The 21,006-nt window shown below is 35.1% G+C and overlaps 3 protein-coding genes and 1 long non-coding RNA gene across 5 annotated transcripts in view; 2 read left to right on the top strand and 2 right to left on the bottom strand.

The window, feature by feature from the left end:
- Positions 1-294: 294 nt before the first annotated feature.
- Positions 295-2,371, top strand: LOC119072407 (uncharacterized oxidoreductase SERP2049-like). Its single transcript, XM_037177624.1, has 5 exons — positions 295-310; positions 1,084-1,385; positions 1,459-1,734; positions 1,947-2,050; positions 2,111-2,371. Exons 2-5 carry the CDS (start codon positions 1,092-1,094, stop codon positions 2,325-2,327), a joined length of 891 nt encoding a protein of 296 aa, XP_037033519.1. The 5' UTR covers positions 295-310; positions 1,084-1,091; the 3' UTR covers positions 2,328-2,371.
- A 1,223-nt stretch (positions 2,372-3,594) lies between these two features.
- On the top strand, positions 3,595-5,024 carry LOC119072405 (quinone oxidoreductase-like protein 2 homolog). The gene is made up of 3 exons (XM_037177623.1): positions 3,595-4,015; positions 4,090-4,522; positions 4,579-5,024. Exons 1-3 carry the CDS (start codon positions 3,649-3,651, stop codon positions 4,964-4,966), a joined length of 1,188 nt encoding a protein of 395 aa, XP_037033518.1. The 5' UTR covers positions 3,595-3,648; the 3' UTR covers positions 4,967-5,024.
- A 2,963-nt stretch (positions 5,025-7,987) lies between these two features.
- Positions 7,988-21,006, bottom strand: part of LOC119072404 (putative uncharacterized protein DDB_G0291608) — a 64,284-nt gene continuing 51,265 nt past the window's right edge. Inside the window, exons 3-8 of one of the 2 annotated variants that reach the window (XM_037177621.1) lie at positions 16,903-16,957; positions 10,273-10,331; positions 10,045-10,209; positions 9,866-9,986; positions 8,736-9,790; positions 7,988-8,675 (exon numbers count right to left, since the gene is read on the bottom strand). In XM_037177621.1, the coding sequence (XP_037033516.1) occupies positions 8,046-8,675; positions 8,736-9,790; positions 9,866-9,986; positions 10,045-10,209; positions 10,273-10,331; positions 16,903-16,957 (2,085 nt within the window). In that variant the 3' untranslated portion in view covers positions 7,988-8,045. The remainder of the gene's footprint in view (positions 8,676-8,735; positions 9,791-9,865; positions 9,987-10,044; positions 10,210-10,272; positions 10,332-16,902; positions 16,958-21,006) is intronic. The other variant, XM_037177622.1, reaches the window with a different exon arrangement.
- On the bottom strand, positions 13,905-15,160 carry LOC119072410. Its single transcript, XR_005086857.1, has 2 exons — positions 15,015-15,160; positions 13,905-13,954 (listed from the first exon to the last, which is right to left on the bottom strand). It is a non-coding gene; the product is annotated as an uncharacterized LOC119072410 (long non-coding RNA).

Genomic DNA, 21,006 nt, shown 5'->3' with positions numbered 1-21,006 from the left:
CAGAGCAAACACAAGGACATTCACACAGCCATATGGGCCAAATGGGCAAGTGCCCGTGGCGCCCGAAGTGAAGTAGAAGAAAATGGTGCCCGAGGTCCTTAAAAAAATTTAGCTTTACTAAATTGGCGCCTATTTTTCCAATTGCCCTATGGCGCCCAAAAGCTAAAAGCGGCACTGTTCACATAGAAGTAGAAGATACAGACAGATTTTCGATTGATCGACATTTTAGTTTCATTTTCGATCGCGAGTAACTAATTTCAGTTTCATTATTCACGTAACAATGCGACAATATTTTTCGTTTTTGAATAATTAGGTATATGGTATAGATGGCAGGTGTCCTGAATGGAAAATTTACATAACAAAAAATTATTTAGATGAAATGCAAATTATGTCATCAGCCGAAAACTAATGTCGGTACCTACAATTTTAACAACACGAGCATTTTAATGAGCAAATACAGGTGCATCCGATGTATCAATGTTAATTTGTTCTAATAAGAAAATAATTAGCAAATCCAAAATTGTACGGTTCAGATACACTTCACTTAACACTGAAAAGGACTCGGTGATTTAATTCTTCGCGATTGTTTAAAAATAATATTTAATTGGAATTCAAAGGCTATTAGGCAGTTCGTGAGACCGTGCAAAATCCATGAAAATGCCTGAAAGAGTAGCGTTTACATCAGGTTTACATCGTGAATGAAAAATATTTGACAGATGTCTCATACATTTTCTGTCAACAAAAATTTTTCGTGTGTCTATTTCTCAAGAATTTTTCACGAGATCATAGTCATTTATGTCTTTAATTTCGAACGGAGCGGGCCTTGTATAAATAGATGTGTACAAGTGCATTGCTTTTCGAGATTTCCATTGAAAGTAGTATTGGTTTGTGCACGTACACTGTATACCGACCCTAATATAATGTCTGATCGACGAAATTCAAATTGACGCAAAACAATTAAGAAAGAAACAATTATACAAATAAACTTAAAATTCACGATGCGAAGATAAAAAGTAAAATTTAAAGTTGAATCGGAAGCATTATCTTTATCCCGTTTGTCTGTGAATAATTCAGTTATAATACTCTCCGAGATGAGAACTGCAACGGTTCTAATTTGTGCCTTAATTTACATTCAATGTATCTCAATTATCAATGGTGATACAGATGATATCAAAGTATCTCCAGAAGAATTGGATGAGGTTGCAAACGCCCTGAACTTCAGGGGAAAAGTTGTGCTAATAACGGGTTCTTCGGGTGGAATTGGAGCCACAACAGCACGTCTCCTTGCTAAATTAGGAGCTCAACTTGTAGTTACTGGAAGAAATCTAACCAGAATTAACGAAGTCGTCAATGATTGTTATCAGCTATCACCCTACCGATTCAGGGTAAAGATTTAATATTTGACTGCAAATTGAAGGTCGAAAATGGTATTTTCTTAAAAAATTAAATCTCTCTCAGCCCCTAGCACTCAGACTTGATCTTTCGAATCGAGGAAATTGTGCAAAACTTGTAAACGCAACGATAGCTGCCTATGGTAAAATCGACGTTTTGGTCAATAATGCCGGAATTGGTCTCGTAGCACCCATCCAAGATCCAAATTTCAATGAATTTTATAGCCAAGTGAGAAAGATTAATGAAGAGGCTTCCGTGGAAGTGACTCGCTTGGCTGCTCCATACATACAAAGTTCAAGTGGGTCAGTCATTTTTATAGCGAGCATACTCGGTTGGAATCCGGTCAGTAAAATATCTGCAACTTAAACGCACTTCAAGCATGACTGGTACTCCAAATAGGGTACGGAAACTTGACAGTGTAAAACAACTGTAAAACACTGTAAATAACCATTTCACACAAAATAGTACTCTATTTGGCAGCTGTCGACTATGATCTTTTTTCCTTGAAGTGCGTTGGTGTAACTCAATTTCATTTGAATTTTTCATTATTTTAGGTTTCTTCTACTGGAGGCTACAGTATGTCCAAAAATGCTATTACTGCCATCGCAAAGACATTAAGCCATGACTTGGGTCCAAACGTGCGAGTGAATATAGTCAGGTAAGGTGTGACTTAGTTAGATTTTGAATGGATTTTGAAGAGAAAAAAATCAATTTACAGTCCAGGCATCGTAGATGGAACCCGTATCTTCCGTCTAATGGATCCAGGGGTCCGTCCACTTCTGATTCAAAACTCTATTGCATCGTCATCAATGAGACGTGCAGGAGTACCACTTGACATTGCAAAACTCATTGTGTTTTTGGCATCAAATTTATCCGGCTGTCTTGATGGACAAAATCTACACGCCGACCAGGGTGCATATGTCCCACTGTTGTAAATGTGGAAAGATTCTGATCTGCGCAATAAAATTCTGAACATTTCTGCAAGTCAAGTTTTCTACGTCGAGTACGAAGTTGTTGTAGTTAGTAAAGCTGAACCTTGTTTTTAATTTGCATAATGTGACAATGATGAGGTGAGGTATGTAAATGATGGTAGGTTCCTGTCTACAATTAAATTTCTACAAACCCACCTCGAGTCGAGGTCTACAAAAGTCAAGCTGTTAAACTCTCTGAATTACTTTTAGGAAAGACGTTACCATGCTTCATTTTGAGGTTTTTGTCGGAGGTAGGTGAAATTTCCATGACGAGACGAGGTACTTATATACAAAGACATCAATACCGTGCTAGTCGTCAACCTGAACTGTGTTTTTTTTGTAATCAGAGAGAGAGATAGAGAGATCGGTCACACGCAGATTTTCGAGATTTTTAAAAGTTCAACGTGTGCGCCTTTTCCAACAACTATTATTTCAGATAGACCAAAGCACTCACAGTGCTATGGATAGATCCGTTTCTTATTGCAGAAGACCAATTTGTGACCAGTTTCAGCATTAAAACGAAATTATTTTAAGACATTTGTCCTGAGAAAAGTCCCCTGAATCATTCAATGTCCAGGGTTTGAAAGTCGTCTATGGCTTGTTTTCAAGGTTGGAAGATTTTGCGAATTCACTCGATTTATTGTCATTTGAACTGTTGAACCATTCGATTCAGCAATGAATCCTATTCAGCAGTTTTTCAGCTAGTCCACTCATACAACCGTACTATCTTTAAGTATAAATACTTCAAGCATGAGTGGTAATCTAAATAGAGTATTGAATCGGGACAGTGTATCAAACAAATTTTGACACTGTAAAAAAATCTGGAAACATGTTTCACACAAAATAGTGACAGCTGTCACTCGAAGTATGTACTTTTGCATGAGTTCATTTTCATACAGTGCAATATGTCCTGCCTGGTTTAGTATGCCGTAGTATAAGCACGTGTTGCTTGTTGGATCTACTACTTTTTTATCTAAGTATTTTAACAGATCTTTTGCTTCATTGATGGTTACCATACATTAAAAGATGACTGAGCCCTGTGTAATAGCTCTCTTAGCAAACTTTCAATGCTACGTTTGTTGACAATAAAAAACCTTCTTTCCACATCAACCACCAATTTTTGAATTCAAAAAAGTTGTCTGTTGTGACACATCTGCCATCTATGAGAAAAATGTTAAGGTCGACCTCACATTCCATTCATTTACGAAAACAATTCGAAAAACATTCGAATGACTGTCATGCGGTGTTTTTGTTTTGATTTTGTGTTAAATACTTTGGTTGCATAATGTTATCAGCAGTCCGATTACAAATTAAACAAATTGGCACCCAGTTCAGTCGATATCAAAATTGTAAAACTCCTGTACGATGGAGGTCCTATCGTGCTGCTATTTTGGAAGAGTTCGATAAACCACTGGTGGTAGCTAAAGTAAAAAATGAAACACCGCTCGGTATGTCTATGATTCGGATGAGTGTTGACTTCTGCAGCCTCAACCTAGCTGATGTCAATAAATTATCCAGTGCCAGTAGTAGCAATGCCGACGAGACCCTTCTTCCAACGATTCCCGGTTGTGAATTTTCGGGAGAAGTGATTGAAGTGGGTGACTTTGTTGAGGAGAACATAAGGAAGGGTGATAAGGTCGTGGCACTTCTAGGTAATTGCAATGAAAGTCGACAAGTTGAACACTTAATGAGTGTCTTTGTATCTTTGTATCTTTGTAAACGATAGCTCACGATCATCAGATCGCTGGCGGACTAGCAGAGGAAGTCGTTGTACCGGAAGTGGATTGCTTTAATTGTGGTACTGTGTCGACAAAGGATGCAGCAGTTTTGGTGAAAGCTCACGGGACAGCCTTCCTAGCCTTTACGAAACATTGTGAACTGAAAGAGAATGACATCGTCATCGTATTGGCCGGTGCGGCTGGAAACGGGCTGGCTGCTATTCAAATTGCTAAAAATGTTTTTAAAGCAAAAGTGTATGTCATCTGCGACACGGACGACACAGGCACATTAATACGAGCAGAAGGAGCCCACAAAGCCATCAGTGTCAAGGAAGGTCTAGCGAAAGTTTATAAATTCTTCGACGAAGCGCTGAAGGGTAGAAAGGCCAAGGTCGTGTACGATGCCGTGGGTGATGGTTTATTGTATGTAGCAGCTGATTTGTAAGTGCTTTTGGTTTTCGTGTATTCGTGTTTTAAGAGATTCTTATCAATTCCAGTGTGGATCGTGATAATGGTAAGGTTTTGTCGGTTGACGCTGCATACGATCCGGCCAAATTTCCGTCAACAAAGCCAAAGGAACAATTCAGAAAGTCAAAGAAAAGTAAAGAACCAACCGAAGACGAGAATGCGGATTGGTTCGTTTCGAAAATTGAGCACATCGATTTGCACAAACTTCAGGAGACTGACAAAGAGTCCTATCGACAAACGGTAATGGATACATTGGCATTGTCCGAGGAGGATCTAATAACTCCGTACGTTAGCCGAACGTTCGGGTTGAATGATGTTAATGAAGCAGTGAAATTTGTACGGGAAAAGAAGTGCACCGGAAAAGTGTTGATCGATGTGAAAGAGCAAAAAAGTCACAAAGATGACAAGAAGGACTAACCGAATGTTGTAAATGGAAAAATGAAAGAAATTAAATGTCCGCCATGCAAATTTGAAATGTGACTTTGAACTCAAGAAGAACGCGGAGCGTGAGGGTAAGTCATTTCACTGTTTCGCACTGCACACCTATTTCTTCGACAAAATTTAGTTTTATTAGCTAGGTGCCACCTTCCCAGAATGAAGTTTGGTTTCTCATTTCTATTTTTAATAGCAATTTAGTTGTCCTTTTAGAGAGAAGATTGATGTAGTTCGGAGTACACACGAGTATGCACGCTATTTTATGATGAGCATCAAGTGATCAAAGTGACTGTTAGGCGATTTTCCTTTTGGAAGGTAAATGAAGATCGAAACGGAGATAGAATTTTTTAAAGCCAAAACGATAGGTTACGTTAGAATTATCTGTTTTAAATTTGGGTAACTTGACATTATTGACATTATTGTCCGAACGGTTTTGGGTATAGAGTGGAATGAATTGAAAGGATGGACTTTTGGGTAAGAGTTGCTTTTCTTCCAAACAGTTTAAAGTTTAAACAAACTTAAAACTAAATTAATTATCGTCTTGTGTCTATCCTAGACTTGTCACATTTTTGTAATATAATCTAACTCGACTGACTCTTTGATAATCTTTCAACTCAAGCTTAGACTAAAGCTCTACACTTACCTCAAAATCCTATGCAATATTCATGCGACTCTAGGTATATCTGAGTCCCAAATGACAAAGAAGTTAGGACTTTTATGGCATTGCTTTGTCCCACACGTTTCATACTCGTGGCTCCTCATACTCGGATTTCTTGCTAACTATTTTGACCTGAGTGTTTTTGTCTATGGTAACAAAATAAACGATCGATCAAATTGAACTTATTTTGAAGAAGGGTGTTTCGTATTCCAGTCGTTTTTTGCATAAGCTAGATTTTCTGCTGGCTTTACAGCAAATAATATTTCTTCAAAAGTTCGGACGCATCTTTTACTTTTTTTGTAGGATACTTTTAAGGCTTGCTGTTTTCCTTTATCTTGGCCTAGTCTTGAATCCTCATGATTTTGAGAATATGAAAAACTAGCGTTCAGTGATACGGATGCCTTATTCGAACGGTCAAAAACAATTTTCTTCATTCTTGGTTTTTTGTTGCGTATGAAGAGAACAGTTTCAATAGTAGTTTCAATTTTTAACAAAATAAGACCCTAATTCCCCAAAAGCACATGCAATTACTTTTCTAATGACAACCTATACCATCTTGTACGTTTCGTGTACCTGAATAAATTTCCAATGTTCAAAGTAAATTTTCAATAAGGAAAGTACACGTTTTATTCTAACCACAAATAAAGTCCATTAGAAAATCCGTCCGAATTCGGTAGGCTGTTTTTCTAAAGAATCCATCGATAGAATTCAGTAAAGTAAAGCTGGACAAGAGTTACGAATACTGACGACTGTCATATGATATAGATAACGACGAGAAAATAAGCGATTAACACGATAATTTGATATTATATAGGAAACATTTATGTTAAAACTATTGAAGTAAAAGATTTTCTGTGAGCTTTTTTACACAGGACCTAATATTGAGAATTGTTTCACTAAATTTTACCAAGAAATTCACTAAATTAGATGACATTTTTGGTGAAATTTTGTGAAACATTTCTTAATATTAGGCTCTGAAAATACAGGTATAGTTATATCGGAAGAAGTCCACACTGAGATAATGAACAGTTTAAAAAAAATTGACTATTTCGAGAACGTAAGCTTGCAATAAGCAGTTGCTGCATAAAATAGTAGATTATTCACCTCTGTCCACATGATTATTTAGACACTTAGGGAGTTATTGCATGAGCCGAAGGCGAATGTTATAACCCCAAGTGTCTAAATAAACATTTGGACAGAGGTGAATACGCTATTTTATCTACCGACGGCGAAAGAATAACACTTTTTCACTGCTATTATTTCACATAAGTCGATAAAAAATATTTTTAGATCAAATCTTTCCTCTGCACGGAATTAATCGAGTAGAGGAATGGAGTCTAAAATTTAAACTTCAAAGGTACAATAATCGTGATACTACCCATGTATGTTTGGAGTCATTGTAAATTATCTTGATTTTTGCAAATCTGAGACCAGTAGCGATCTTGGAAACCAGTTCCTTGATGTTTTCGTTGTTTTTGAGATTATAGAGATTATAGATAAGCTCGTCGTAATACTTGAATTTTTACCCAATTTTTCAACTGCCTAGTTCAGAAAGTGGGTGAATATGAAACACAATAAGGTCGAATATCTATCGTACATATAGTCCACTTGAAAATGCGTCCGATTTCGGTAGGCTGTTTTTCAAAAGCATATTAGCAACATACAAGGTAATCAAATCAAGCTACTCTACAAGACGAAGTTTCTCATCCTAAGAGTCATCAATATCGACAAGATGTATAAAAAGAGTCTAGATGTCACCAGCTCGGACGATATTTCCTCTCGCTCTGGTCCAGTGAAGACGGCGGTGCTTATTTTGAAGTGTGACCTTAATGTTGAATACATACGACACGGCTTTACAACATATAAAAAACTTAGTGTAAAAGAGATGCACGATTTTGTGACAGAATTTCATCTGACTTACTCAAAATCTTGCATCTCCTTTGCACTAAGTTTTTCATGTGTTGTCGCGTTGTCGGGTAGGACTGGCATATCATCTTATCTATTCTGCTACTTATTTTGATCTGAAGATATAAAAAGCTATTTAACTTACCTAGGTGAATCTCATTGCACTATCCATTCTTTGTGTGCGATCGATTTGGATCGGTTCGTTAACAAAAGTTATGCAAAATCAATGAATGAAAATCTTTTTTTTTTCTTCATAAATTCTTGTAATTATAATTTCAACCTTAAAATTAACAAACTCAACATTTTATGATTCATGTGTCGCTATGCACTTTTTTTTATACAATTTGCGCAGTTTTTCCTCATTTCTCTTTTCGCTTAAATTTTGTTTCTTAAAAGAACTTTTTTTTATACAAATTATTATGCCCAAAGCAAATTTATTCTTTACAAATCACCTATTGTGACCTTGTCGAACTATACCATAATTTCAATTAATTTAATTTAGTTTCTCTCAATCAACGGCTTGTCGACAAATTTTTTCCGCTTCTTTCTCACCGCATTACTCGATTTATCTCTACTATTCACATCGCGAATCTGTCGTCGCGGCTTTATTTTCGGTACATCCAAAAAGAATGGATCCAACACCACATCATCTTCCTTGTACTCGTCGTACGTGAGCGGCGGTTGCTTGACATTGGTTCCGATTACATTTCCCACCGAATAGTTAAGCTTCTTGCCGCTGGCATCGCTAACCGATGCCGAGGCAGTTATGATGACCTTGGGCAGTGTCGGAATATATTGATCCTGAAGCGTCAGTAATACTTTATCGTAGTTGCTGTTCTGGCTGCTAGTCTCAATTCGAGTATTGAACGGCTGTGGTTTCTGCTGTTCGTCAGCATGATACGGTTTATGGTTATGATGATGATTTGGATATGTAGGATGGCTCGATTGACGAGTAGAGTTGGTGAATGAAATGGTTGTTGACGTGGCGATGGCATGTGGATCGGAACGTTTTAGATCTTTGTGCTCTTTCAGCGGAAAATCGTCGTGAGCATTTTCAAAGCCTAACAATTCTTGATGTGGATTTTGTTCCGGCTCTATGGGAAGTCGCAATGAAATCTGTGGAGAAAACTGAAATTTATAGAATGTGTGCTGTGTCGGCCGATCCAATACATAATGTACATTTCTTACCTGTGGAGTGTGGCGCCGATAGCCTTCAAATGGAGACGGCTGTGGTTGACTTTGATCGATCAATTGTTGGGTCAGCAACTGCTGTTGGTCCAGACGTTCTTGCTGCTTTTGCTGCTCCAGTTGCTGTTGTTTCTCGTGTTCCTGTTGTCTTTGTTCTTGTTCTTCTTGTTGCTTTTGTTGTTCTTTTTCTTGTTGCTGTTGTTGTAAATGTTGTTGTTTCTGTTGTTCGTCGAGTTGTTGTTGTTGTTGAATTAAATGTTGTTGTAGATCGTGTTCCTGCTGTTGTGACGGTAGACGAAATCCTTGTGCTGGCAAGCGGAATGGAGGAATCTGTGCCAGACCGGGATGACCGGTTGGTGGACCTTGTTGAGAGGTCTGCGGCAACAGTGGTATTCTCTTTGGTGTTGGTTGCGGCGGCGCAATATAAAAACTAAATTGGGGCTTCTTCGTTGTGCTACTACTAGAATATCCTATTGTTTCTTTCGGCTTACTGCTAAATTGCTTATTTACGTTAAGATTATTCGGATTGTTGATATTACTAGTGTGTCCCTCTGACGTGTGTGTGGTGACTGTTACATGGGAATTTGTTACCGTTAAGGACCCACCGTTTTGGAACTGTTGCTGTTGGAATGAAATGGCCGGTTTCACTGTATGCTTTTGACTTTTTCCGTTATTCTGTCGGAATATAAATTGTTCGGGAGAGAATACTTGCTCCGCTAAGGATTCATGTTTTCCATCGGTCTCTGATTCGTGATAATTTTGCAAATCTTTGCCGTCGGTTGTTAGATAATCGTCTTCATAATCGTACTCATCTTCATCTGTTATGTCAGTATTATAACTTTTGCCTGTTGTCGTCACATAATGGGCTGGTGACGATGTTGTCTTCACCGATATTAACGATAATTTCTTTAAAGGAACTACCGTTCTGATATTTAGCGGCTGCACTGTAGTTGCTATGGTTGTTGACGGTTTTCTAGTAGTTGTCGTTGTTGTTGTGGTCGTCGTCGTTGTAGTTGTTGTACTAGTCGTGCTTGGTTTAGTTGTAGAAGCTTCTTCTGCAATTGAAAAAATATTATTGAACCTTTCAGTCGACTCTCTCACATATGTAGCACATTTCTCATTGAGCTTACCTTCAGGAATCGGAACCATTGTATTCCCATACAGCTCTAAATTCAAATAATAAAATCGTTCCGATTTGGTGCAGTCAACCTCATCGACACGTTCACAAACTCGTGTCTCCTGATCGAAAACCTAAAACATAAATGTGTTGCTAAAGCTAGTGATTTGAATTTATCACTCGATTATGTACCGTTCCATTCAGGCACAAGAATTTTATATCCATAGGTTCGTCCAACTGTCCAATCGTACACACATGGAACATTTGACATGATGTCTCCAGATCAGCATAATAGCCGCCGATTACTTTACCGGCACATGTGAAATTCGTTTCCGGTAAATTATCGAAGTCTAAGTACTGGAAAAGATTATGCGATGAGTGGGGGTGAAGGATTGAAAATTTTGTCGATATATAACTTACACCTGGTTCGCCTAGGATTAATGAGCAGAAGACTAATATCATGAAGACTACAATGCGACCTAAAATTAAAAAAATAAAATAAATTAGTTTGTCGTCTTAGTAGTGAATTTTTCAGAAAATCGAAATCAAAACCACTCAATCATTTTCCAAAATTGTCTTTAAGTGAACATCTTGTTACTTGCCATTAGACCTGCGCCCTTCTTTACATGCTAAATGTCTACGTTTTTTTCGAAGTCTAAATTTTCAACATTGCGAACTGTTGTTTATTAGCAATCCGGAACTTGAGTAAAAACTTTGCTGATGCTCCTCAGCAGACATCATTAGTATAATTACACTCAATCTATTACTTCGTTCGATCTAAGTATTTTCAACAGGTCGAAACAAGATTTAATCTATTAGTTCACAAGTTTTAGCATTCATTTTGCTCAATATAAGGTCTTATTAGCCAGATCTAATCGCTTATTTTCGGAGTCTTTGTCGGTAACAGATCTTCTCCACCCAAGGGACTTGATTATTTAAAATTCACATTGTGTAGAACCAGATTCTCTACCTTTAGAATGACAACATTCTGAACTGGATATTACAAAAAGTGTAAGTTTGGCAACACATGTCAGGTGATTTTCAGTTAATTCGCCGCAGAATTAACCAAAAAATTGAAAACGGAGAATGTATTTTCGTCTTCGCTGTTAATTCCTAGGTGTTGTTTTACAAGGAATTATTTTGTTGGATCTATCCTATTGTCGACGAGTTAAATCTGTAAGCACCGATAAACGCTTACCGTCAGCGGCTGATGGAAAGATACCTCATATGAAAAAAATTATCTTTAAGTTGACTACTTATTACTTGAATCAGAGTCTAGCCCATAAGACCTGCAAGTGCCCTTCTTATTTCACATGCTAAATGTCTGCCTATTTTCAGCTTTTACGAAGTCAAAATTTTCAACATTAGGAGCTCCATCTGATGTGAAGGGAGTAAACTGTTGTTTATTTCTAGAGCTTCTAAGTAATTAAAAAACTAAGCTTGTTCGTAACTAGAGAAAAAACTATCATTAGTATAATTACACTCAATCTATTACTTCTTTTGATCTAAGTATTTTCAACTGATTGAAACAAGATTTAATCTATTAATTCACAAGTTTTAGCATACATTTTGCTCTATATAAGGTCTTATTAGCCAGATCTAATCGCTTACTTTCGAAGCCTTTGTTGGTAACAGATCTTCTTGTTACTTGTTTGCTGAAACAAGTCTAATTCTTCTTCGCTTTTACGAAATAAACATTTTCACCACTGCGACCTCCCACACTGATGTGAAGAGAGTAAACTTTTGTTTATTCATTGAAATTCTAAGTAATTGAAAAACTCGAGTAAAAACTGTGGTGGTGCTCTTCAGACATCATTAATGTAATTACAACCAACAAAGTACGTCTTTTGATCTAAGTATTTTCAACAGATTGAAACAAGATTTAATCTATTACTTTACAAGTTTACTAAGTTGGTAACAGATGAGAGCTTCACCGTTTCGCAACAATCCGAATAGAGATTTTGATAGATGTGCCTTGGAATCAATGAAGTTAACTTTCCATTAATGTGCTACAAAGATATTATCGCATAAAATGTCAAAGTACCCTTCTAATTCAACCTAACTGTTCAGTTCTTTCTCAATCAACAATTCGCTGAAGAAAAAACTGTGAGTTCTGTTTTTGCACGTACTTTTCACAAGCAACTTCTTTTTTGTTTAATTTTTATGTTATGCAACCGATCAATTACCAACTTCATATGTGGTCTGTGATATTTGGCTATATCTTACTCAGTAGTCAATCTTCATTTCATTTCTTTTATTTTTGAAATTCATTCAACTCTTGTTCAAATTAAACGACATTAACAGAGAGACAAAGAAGACGAAAAAAAAAAACAAACTCTACAACTCAAATCATATCACATCATCTCTATTGATATTTACTGAAACATTCGATGAAACATTTTTTGTTTCTTAAATATTTTTTTCGTCTTCAGTTACTTTTCTTTCATACTGTGAGCTTGATGTGTGGTTATTATTCATTTATTCATTGAATATAATAAGCGTAATGAATGTTTTCGATTAGTCAAAAAATGTAAGAGTAAAAACAGTGTGCACATCGCTAGGCCATACAATAAATCGGTTTTTTGTCTAGGATGATGCATTGCTTTTTTAAAGAGTTTGGTTTTTTTGTAAACATTTTTTTCTCCGTTTAATTGTTCAAGGCTTTGGAATTTTTACTGTTATTTAAAGAAGTGTATTCACCGAAATTTATTACCATTTTTTGTTCAAAATTCATGTTTCTAAACAAGTCTCTTCCATAGATTGCACGACCTTTTGTTTTTAAATTCTAAACCGCGCACAGTATGTGCTGTGTGTAAATTATTTAGACAATTTTTTTTTTCAGCTTTGATTGACACAATCTTCACTAGGAAGAATGTCGAAGACCCATAGTTACACAATTTCTGAGTTTGTATATTATCGATTTACCTGCGGCGTATTGCAGAATTTATTGCGAGATATATTACGGTGGAAAAACTCGACAGTTCTCTATAAAATTCACCTCTCAAAGGTTTGATGTATGGGTTCGCATGTGGATTTTGTGAATAGTAACCAAACAATGCCTGTCTTGGTTCGGTGTAGAGACATTCAAAAATCGATAATTGATTTATATAATATTTGAGCTTCCAAGGAACAGTTTTTTCTTAGTAGATATTGATGGACAAGGCAATAAGTGGATGCTGTGAATTAAATCAAATATATCGCGCTGACCGTGAACTTTATGAAATTTGGTTAGCTAACGGATTTCCTTATAAAAAGTTTTGGATTTTTTTTTTGGTTGGTATATGCGACGTTCGGTCATATTATTTATTTTAAAGATGCATGCTGTTATACTCTTACACACGAAAGACCACATCCATTTTACGATCAAAATGTAAATACAGAAAAATCCGTTTGCATTTTAGGAACTCGTACGATCGAAGGATAGTGAAAATATTCGCATTTTATTAACCTGTTAAAGACGGTAAGCATATATCCAGTCTTATTATCAGATCTATCGATCAAAGTATTTTTAATCTGTTGATTCCAAATCTTGTACTTCAATTTTTTTTACTAAATAAAGGCCAATATTACCCACCGATTGTCATGATTATTGTCGTCGTTATAACAGATGAATAACCATATGTGACAGGTTAAATGTTGGTATGGGTGAGTAGCATCAGTGTTTTACGAAAGCTATTCGCAAAGCCCGATTAGTGACAAGAGTTGTAAATTTCCCAAATTACGACATTTTCCTGTGCCTTGTCAGTCGCTGTTGTTAAATGTTAACTGATATTTCGTTACATACAACCACACATTGATCATCCAAAGGGCATAGCAGGGTTAGCATGTAAAAAGTGCCCCCAAAGGAACTAAAGCATATGATACATCATTCGAAAGGTCTTGGCCTAGAACTACTTTTAGTGTAGTATCAAACTCCATAATGGAGTTATAGAGGAGTTATTGACGAAAATTTGAATTTTGTTTTTCATTTATTTCTCTCTAGTGTGTTGACGTAAAAATCTGTAACAATTCTCAAAAAATGTCTGTATGAAGGGTAACATCTGAGATTTTTATCAGATTTTTTGGACCCCTATTTAAGGGTGAAAAAATTCAGAGAAAAATTCTGCGATTTTTTTTCGTACGTTGGAGGTACAGAACTAACTCGGTATTTTGACCATTGATTGGTCTTATGGACATGTATTTTGCATAATTTTTTCAGATTTTTCAAAATGGTGGAACATATTCAATATTTCGAAACAATTTTTGACTGAATTTTTTAACCCCAAAGGAGGTGTCCAAAAATTCTGCAAATAATCACAGATGTTACTCTCCATACAGACATTTTTTGAGAATTTTTTCAGAATTTTAAGTTACAGCCAACGGGAGATATAAATTATGGACAAAACTCACCCTCATATCCAAAAACTCATTCCTAGCGTGCTTTTAAGGGCTGATATTCTACCAAAAACCCCGTTTTGTTAAGTCCAGTCAAGTTGCCGATCATATCTGATAATAATCTGCAGTTTTATGGAATTTTCTTTTTCGGTCATGTTAGGGGTGTATTTTTACCTGTGGAAAATGCGTCGGCGATACGACCGAAAAAGAAAATTCCATAAAACTGCAGATTATTATCAGATATGATCGGCAACTTGACTGGAATTAACAAAACGGGGTTTTTGGTAGAATATCAGCCCTTAGAAGCACGCTAGGAATGAGTTTTTGGGTATGAGGGTGAGTTTTATCCATAATTTATATCCCCCGTTGGCTGTAACTTAAAATTCTGAAAAAATTCTCAAAAAATGTCTGTATGGAGAGTAACATCTGTGATTATTTGCAGAATTTTTGGACACCTCCTTTAGGTTAAAAAATTCACTCAAAAATTGTTTCGAAAAATTGAATATGTTCCACCATTTTGAAAAATCTGAAAAAATTATGCAAAATACATGTCCATAAGACCAATCAATGGTCAAAATACCGAGTTAGTTCTGTACCTCCAACGTACGAATAAAATCGCAGAATTTTTCTCTGAATTTTTTCACCCTTAAATAGGGGTCCAAAAAATCTGATAAAAATCTCAGATGTTACCCTTCATACAGACATTTTTTGAGAATTGTTACAGATTTTTACGTCAACACACTAGAGAGAAATAAATGAAAAACAAAATTCAAATTTTCGTCAATAACTCCTCTATAACTCCATTATGGAGTTTGATACTACACTAAAAGTAGTTCTAGGCCAAGACCTTTCGAATGATGTATCATATGCTTTAGTTCCTTTGGGGGCACTTTTTACATGCTAACCCTGCTATGCCCTTTGTTCATATTTGTTCTCTGATAGATTTACGAATGTACTGAGACTAATCGCCTCTATAGACAATTGTTAACCTTGTAGGAAAAGTAAGCGTATCACGGTATGCATAGTGATGAAACCTGCTACTTCTTTTATTTAAAGTATCGTCTTGGGCTAAATACAAAAATCTTTTACTTCATTAGTTAAGATTGCTTCATCAGCTATAAATATACATCGAATATTCACTACAAACACTTCATCTTTGACCAAAAAAATTCGGGCAACTCGGGTAAGACGGCTATCTGGTTTTTTTAAATTTGGCTGCTGCGAATTTTACCTCAATTACCAGGAAGAATTCTTATTTCTTCACTGGTCACTAGAGAAAATCATCCAACTTTCCCAAGGTCAACACAACAAACTACTATTACACAACGTAGGTAGGCACGAAAATAGTCATTTTCTCAGCTCATATCAATTCGCTCGTTTTATAACATCAAATCTAGTCACGAAAACAACCCCATTTCTCAACGTTGTGAAACACGTTGTGTTGACTTCAGGAAAAGTAGGAAATTGCTTTTCTCGTGTGACTTTTGTCCAGGGCATAATTTTAGAAATTTAATTCATACAAAATTCCTAAATTCTTAAATCAAGATTTTTAAGAATTAAATTCTTAAAAATGGGCTCTGCTTATGGCCCTCGCTATAACACCCTCGAAAAGAAATTTCTAACTAACAACCACAGATCAGTGCCTGTGTTCTGGCAATTATTCTTAAAAGTTTACAGAAAATAGAACATACAATGAGTGGAATGTCCGTTGCATCAGTAAGAGTTGTCATGTCATGTCTGTATCTCTGTAAACTTGAGACACCAATCCTTTCAATATAAGGTCTCAACTAGCGTTTTCTGTTTTCATTAGAGATTTGCTTCTGATTCGACTTTAACCGAGACTTTAACAATTGATGCTTTTGCAATAGCCGTGTTCGGATTACATAAACTTGCAAGGTCACAGTCGTAGACACAAAAGATATAAAAAAATATAAATGGACAAATAAATCATTCATTTCAATTACCCACTTCACATATCAGCCAAAATCGATTTCTATGTGAAGTAATTGCATGAATGGATAAATTGCAAAAATGAAATTGAAATCTCTTTGTTAACTACCACATGCATACGGACTCAAACAATAAATCACCCAAACACAACATTAATTTTTCAGAAAAAAAACTCCGCCAAATCAAAACCGTTTTGTGGCAAACAACTTTATAGACAGTTTAATAATAATGCAATCAAGTTCAAGTATAAGTTACACAAAGCATGTAGAAAAAATGCCAAGGTTTTCCTTATAGAAATGCTTTAAATATGAACGAAGTGAAAAAAATGCCCAAAACTAATTTGCAATTTATCAATGCGCGCCAAATTCCCCACAAGCGATTCATTGATTGAATTGTGTGAGTTACTTGATTGTGCACGATTGTTAAATTCGAATTAAATTTAAATTAAAAAGACGCAGAGAGTGAGAAAAAACAGCTCACACTTCTTTGAATATATCTTTTTAAACATATAACGCAATTAAGACTGTCATTAAGTAGCTAATGATTGTGTCAGTTTTGGTTAATTTTTTTTAAATTTAATTTAATTATTTGTCCAAATGGAAACAATTATGAAAAATTACATGTCGATTGTGAGGAAGAAAAGTGAATAAAAAGAAGGAACAGAAAAAATTGTAGGCATGGTCTGGTCGTGTGTTGTTGATAGAATTCCAAAAAAAAAATATTTACCTTGAGCAAACAACCGTAGTATCTTCAAAGTCTTCATTCTAGATCTTCGCCGCATCTGAAATTAAACAAAAAAATTATTTAAATGAGAAATGATTGGACTTGATTAAGGATTGGAAAAGTACATTTTTTTGCTGTTAGATCACTATTGATTCATGGGTTTAACGACCTTGTCTACAGAAAAAGAATTTTTATTTATAGAAATATTTCAGCCGAATTTGGTCGAAACTTTTTTTCTTCTCTGGAATCGATTTTTTGTTAAACATTTTTTTTACAGAGACAATGATCATCATAGTATGATGCTCGGCATTTGGTCAATTAAACATGCGATGAAGAATCGAGATAAGCTTTTGTTTTTTTTATATAGGAGCATCATATTCGAAAGTTGTTCATGCATCATTGTAAATGTCGCAACTTTATATTATTAATTGACCCGTTCATCTGGCATGGTGATATTTGATCTCAAAGAGGCAATAATTACAACAGTTTGTAATAAAAAAACGATCATGAAAGAAGTCGTCGGCTATTGATAAGTGAAGCAATTCGTTTTTTTTCAAAGCTAGGATTTCAATGGTTTAGGATTTTTTGTTTGTTTTTTAACTGTTTAATGCTTTAAATGTATGCCGATGGGCTACCGACTCAGGAAAATGGTGTATCACCTCTACAATGCAAAAGAGGAAAGGTCTGTAAATGTTCAACTCAAGGAAGACATAGTTTCACACAGTTTTGAGGCACACATGATGGAAAGCGTATAATGATGTAGAAGTGTCTGAATCTGCTAGTACTTCTCTTGTATTATTTTTATTGTTTAATGCAAATCTTGTACTTCATTAGCTTCGACCGTTTCGACATACATTTTGCTATATAAGAAAGGCGTTGTTGCCTATAACAGATGAATTAGTAGCATTTTATGAAATGGTAATTTCTGAGTTTATGATATCATCCCTGACCTCCTTGACAAAGTAAGCTTCAAGCCTAGATAGGTTCGTTCAATTACTACTTCAACTCTTAAGTTCTAACTAATTTGGGTTATCGAAAAACGCTCTTCAATTTCAACAATATGAAATTGGCAACCCCAAGAAGGATTACGTTCCGTCGGAATTAATATCACGAATCATCTCAGTCATAGAAGTACATGTGACAAATTACAATTTTTCGAATTAATTAATTTCACAATCAATTTCAGACATCAAACTCAAGATCATTGTTCATTAATTTTCCACTTAATTGATTCCATAATTCGGCTAATTCGTTAAGGTTACAGCTGCTTATTTCGGCATTTGTTTTGTTTACTGAAAGGTTATGGAAAGTGGTTTATTGATATCAGATTTATAGAAACTCCACTAAAGGGAACAGTACTTGATAATAAAGACGTTAATGTTTAGCAGATGAAGAGGATCGAAGATATTTGTGGTAATAAGGGCTTTACGAAAGTTTAAAAAAACACATGTTGAAGTACTAGATTTCAATTTATAATCGTGAAACGTTTAATTTACTGAAGTAGATACCTGTAGATTAATAATCATTAAATTAATCTTATAACATCCGTAGGGCCTTGAAGAAAAAATATAGGAAGTTGATTACAATCAAAGAATTGTAAATGTAATTGATCAAAGTATTATACAATGTGATACCTTCGCCCCTCAGCAGCGTAAGTCATTAACAATCGATTTATTAAAATATGCTGAACAGAAAGAGAAAAACAAATTCCATTGACAATTTTATCTTAGGACCACCAACCTATCGGAATATTAATAAAACTCACTCATTACACAATGAATTTTGTAATTATTTATTATCAGTTTGTACCGATCAACGGACATGGACAATTGGACAACCGAAAGAGTAATTGGAATTTATTTTGTATTTCTCCTTACATCATCGAAATCGAAACGAAACAAAAAATTGAATTATAACAAAAATTTTCGTATGGTAAAGTAAATGGATAAAACGTTTGACTTAAAAACAATAATTAAAGTTGCAAGACATGTTAACAATATTGTTACACAAAATAAATTCTCTCATATGGTAATTTACATTGGCGGTTGATTATGCAAACAATACGAACGGGTAAATTTAACATGAGTTTTACAAAATATTTTATTTGAATATTATATTATATATTAGCCCTACTCACGTTAAAAAAATTTGGTTCAGATCTTTCGGAGGAATGTCGATTTCGTTTCTTTATCGAATCCTAAACAATTCTCTAGAACATCATAATTGACAAAAAATTGTTTCCGAGTCGCGCAACGCAATCGAAAATGCATGCGTTTCTCTGCGTTACCATGCGTTTCTATGCGTTTTCATGTAAACTTCAAATGCGTTGCGCGACTCGGAAACAATTTTTTGTCAATTTTGATGTTCTAGAGAATTGTTTAGGATTCGATAAAGAAACGAAATCGACATTCCTCCGAAAGATCTGAACCAATTTTTTTTAACGTGAGTAGGGCTATTATATATGTGGTACACCTATAGTGATTTTAATCATATTTAAGTAAGTCTCGGTACAGTAATATAAAAGGAAATTTATGAAAATTAAAAACGATAATTCAACACTTCGAATATTCAGAGTATAACATTCAGCGGGTTACAAAAAGGGATCATTACAGCGAATCTTTATTGTTCAATTTATTGTAATTGCTGGCTCTGTCTTTCTTTATTTAAAATTTCTAAATTGTACACAGTACATCCAGTTTCTCAATATCGTTAAATTTTATTTGGCCAATTTGTACTATGATTGTACATACACTTGAGAAGAAATTGCATTTTTTGTGGAAGAGACATTAAAAATATTGAGCTGTAAAATAATCAAATTTAAATTGACGTCTGGTGTTTTTCATTAGATTTTTTTTTTTACTAAGAATCTGGTTTTTAAATTAACTTTCGGTGAGGTGGTTTCTCTGTGTTAGACTAAAACTGGTAGTTCAGAATGAAACAGTAGCATTTAGTTTCTATATTCCGAGAATATTTCTGTCGAAGAAAGACAGTGACCTCAAAAAGCCTGTCGGTTAGAGTCAGAGTAATCGGTATTCCTAAGAGCATACTTTTGTCGATTTAATTATTTTTTGTACACAAAAAATGACTTTGGTCATAGCACTCTCGAGTGCTTAAGAGTGGTATGATTCTGTTACACAATCATTTTTGTATTTACACAGAAACAATTATTTTGTACACAAAAATTTTGATTTTATAAATAAAGTATTTTGTCAATATTTTCCTTATCCAAGACAAGGCGCGAAAGAATCAGTATTATCATTATCCAAGATATGGTTCGATAGAATCAATATTGTGCTTATCCAGGATCTGTAACATCTGTTTGACCTGTTACAGACGGCAAGCATATGACGAGTGTTATTATCGGGTGTATTACTTACATCGATCAAAGTATTTTTAATCGGTTGATTTCAAATCTTGTACTTCCATTTTTTAACATGCATTTTCCTATATAAAGGACCATATTATCCAGAGCTTGTCATTACTTTTGTCGTCATTATCGATAACAGATGAATAGCCATATGTGTCAGGTTTACGCAATCAATGTTTTTGTACAATAGTTGTCATTATTTTTCATGTAAAGGACCGAAAACCCAAGTAAATTTCTGCAAAACCCCAGTTTTTGACCCTGACCCCTGAATTTTCAATTTTCATCAAGTACTAAGCCTATCTTTTTTGTGTACAAAAAAAATTCTTCTATGTACGAAAATCGTTGTTTCTGTCAATACTCTCTCTAGCAAACAAACTAGGAAAATTAGTTTAATAAAACTTTACAGTGCCTTCAGTCAGAACAGGACCGAAGCTAGATGGGGCGCAGGGGGGAGAGAATTCATTTTTTAAATTATTTTTTCGCATACAAAGTAATTTTTTTGAACGTTGCGCCTCGTAGCGCAAATTTTGAAATGCCCAGGACCGTTGAAACTGGGCCGAAAGTTTTAAGAAACGAGACTATTCACCTATTATCGATAATAACATATAACGACAAAAATAAGTGATAAGCTCTACCTATTCTCTTATATAGATCGTATGTTACAGTTGAATCAAAAGAAGTAAAAGATTTTTTATCAGTATATTTAACAGAAGATAGACCAAATTTTAGGAAAATTGAGT

Source organism: Bradysia coprophila (genome assembly GCF_014529535.1).
Source record: "Bradysia coprophila strain Holo2 chromosome IV unlocalized genomic scaffold, BU_Bcop_v1 contig_81, whole genome shotgun sequence".
Classification (NCBI taxonomy): Eukaryota; Metazoa; Arthropoda; class Insecta; order Diptera; family Sciaridae; genus Bradysia; species Bradysia coprophila.
Note: the sequence above shows the minus strand (reverse complement) of the source record. Positions and strands in the feature narration are given on the sequence as shown.